We start from the raw sequence: 2,154 nt of genomic DNA on the forward strand, positions 1-2,154 counted from the left end.
GTACAACAGTCAGTACAGCAGTCAGTACAGCAGTCAGTGCAGCAGTAAGTACAGCAGTCAGTACAGCAGTCAGTACAGCAGTCAGTACAGCAGTCAGTGCAGCAGTCAGTGCAGCAGTCAGCTCTCAAAGTGTGTAACTCTCAGAGCTTTAGGGGGGATGGGGGGGGAGATGTTTCAACTCACCTTGTAGTGCAGACTTGTCTAGAAAGTTGTTGAGGTTGAAGAGTGTGTTTCTGGAGGCAAGGTACTGGATCAATCTCTGTGGAACACAAAGACCACAAGGAGTAACACCAGGACACATTATTCCTCTGTGCCTTCTTAATCTGTTGAAGTGCAAGTTGTGCATGAACATGCATAGTGCATTCACTTGTGAGTGTATGTGTAATCGCGCATACATGCAGTTCTTCATGTGATTGTGTGCGTTTGTGTGTGTGTGTGTTTGTGTTTTTGCGTTTGTGTGTTTGTGTGTGTGTCTGTGTTCTTGTGTGTGTGTGTGGGGGGGGGGGGGGGGGGGTCTGTGTGGAGGTCTGTGTGTGTGTCTGTGTTTGTGTGTAGGTCTGTGTGTGTGTGTTTGTGTTTGTGTGTGGGTCTGTGTTTGTGTGTGTGTGTGTGTGTGGGGTGGGGGTCTGTGTGTAGGTCTGTGTGTGTGTCTGTGTTTGTGTGTGGGTCGGTGTTTGTGTGTGTGTTTGTGTCTGTGTCTGTGTGTGTGCTCATGTGCGCGCCTTTGTGTGTCTGTGACTCAGTGTGGTGAAGCAGGAGGGCCGTGGCTCACCTCGTTGCCGTACATCATCAGGTGGTGGGTGGTGATGAGGGCCTTGAACACCACCACCCAGCTGTGGCTGGCCGAGCGCTCCAGCAGCGTGTCGGCCAGGTGGGGAACACTCACATTCAGCTCATTGGTGCAATGGATCAGGTCTGGGAGAGAGCGGAGAGAGAGAGAGAGAGAGAAGAGAGAGAGAGAGAGAGAGGAGAGAGAGAGAGAGAGAGGAGAGAGAGGAGAGAGAGAGAGAGGAGAGAGAGAGAGAGGGAGAGAGAGAGGAGAGACAGATAGAGAGAGAGAGAGAGAGAGAGAGAGACAAAAGAGGAGGAGAGAGAGAGAGAGAAGAGAGAGAGAGAGAGAGAGAGAGAGAGAGAGAGGAGGAGAGGAGAGAGAGAGAGAGAGAGAGAGAGAGACAAAGAGGGAGACAAAGGGAGAGACAAAGGGAGAGACAAAGAGAGAAATATGTTAATTCATTAATAAATGTTTAGTAACCTACAAGTAACTTGTTTCAACACACTGGACCCTGGACCATGTTAAGGAGCTCATGCAGAGGGAAGGAGGCTCTGTGACGTCCAGACGGCAGGACAAGGTCACATCAGGATGTATTATTCATCCACAGCAGCAGCAGCAGCAGCAGCACCTGCACTGACTGCATTCTTATTGCCTTATTGATTCACTTTGACCAAAAGGATGGAAAAATTGCTCCAACGGATTGATGGATGAATTATTTTGTAACGATGAGTGATTACTTGGACAGTGGTCGCTGCATCCCAGCCAGCTCCAGACAGCTGCTCAATACCAAGCTCAGACCCAGGGCCTCTCTCCCTGCTTTGAGCTGGTTTCCGCGGATGGGAGGAGAACTATTTACAACATATTGGGTATAGACTATGAAGAATTGTATATAATTGTATATATTTTCAGCTGAACTGTAACCTAAGTACATATTCTGTGGCCCATATAACTTTACTGGAACTGTAAAACAGAATAGATACATTGTAATATTAGATCTTCATAATTGTAGACGAAGTAGACTTAAATATACACTTGTTTAAGTCCATTTCTAAGTAGACTTTAAAAATATAATATATACAGTTTTAACTGTCATTTGTCCGTTTGCTCGTCTTTTTGATATTGTTTGTGGGGACCGAGTCCTGAGTGCATTCACGAAGAAACCCAGGGTTCTGCTTCAGAACACTGAGGCGGACTAGGAGGACTTGTAGCTTTTCACGTTGCAACACTTGTGCATTCTTACAATCACAAGCTTCCTTTGATTATTACTTTCTCAGTCCCCATTCTGTGGAGTAGCGGAACCTTATCAAACTAAGCGTTGCGCTGTAATGTCTCCTTCAATAAAAGAAGAACTGAAAAGGCTACTTATGCATTCATTGGATTTT

The 2,154-nt window shown here is 46.5% G+C and overlaps 1 protein-coding gene across 1 annotated transcript in view; it reads right to left on the reverse strand.

The window, feature by feature from the left end:
- Window positions 1–2,154, reverse strand: part of LOC130386022 (phosphatidylinositol-binding clathrin assembly protein-like) — a 20,195-nt gene that overhangs the window by 14,657 nt on the left and 3,384 nt on the right. The window contains exons 2-3 of the mRNA XM_056594808.1: window positions 773–915; window positions 184–259 (exon numbers count right to left, since the gene is read on the reverse strand). Coding sequence (XP_056450783.1) covers window positions 184–259; window positions 773–915 — 219 coding nt within the window. The remainder of the gene's footprint in view (window positions 1–183; window positions 260–772; window positions 916–2,154) is intronic.

Source organism: Gadus chalcogrammus, chromosome 7, assembly GCF_026213295.1.
Source record: "Gadus chalcogrammus isolate NIFS_2021 chromosome 7, NIFS_Gcha_1.0, whole genome shotgun sequence".
In the NCBI taxonomy this organism is placed as follows: domain Eukaryota; kingdom Metazoa; phylum Chordata; class Actinopteri; order Gadiformes; family Gadidae; genus Gadus; species Gadus chalcogrammus.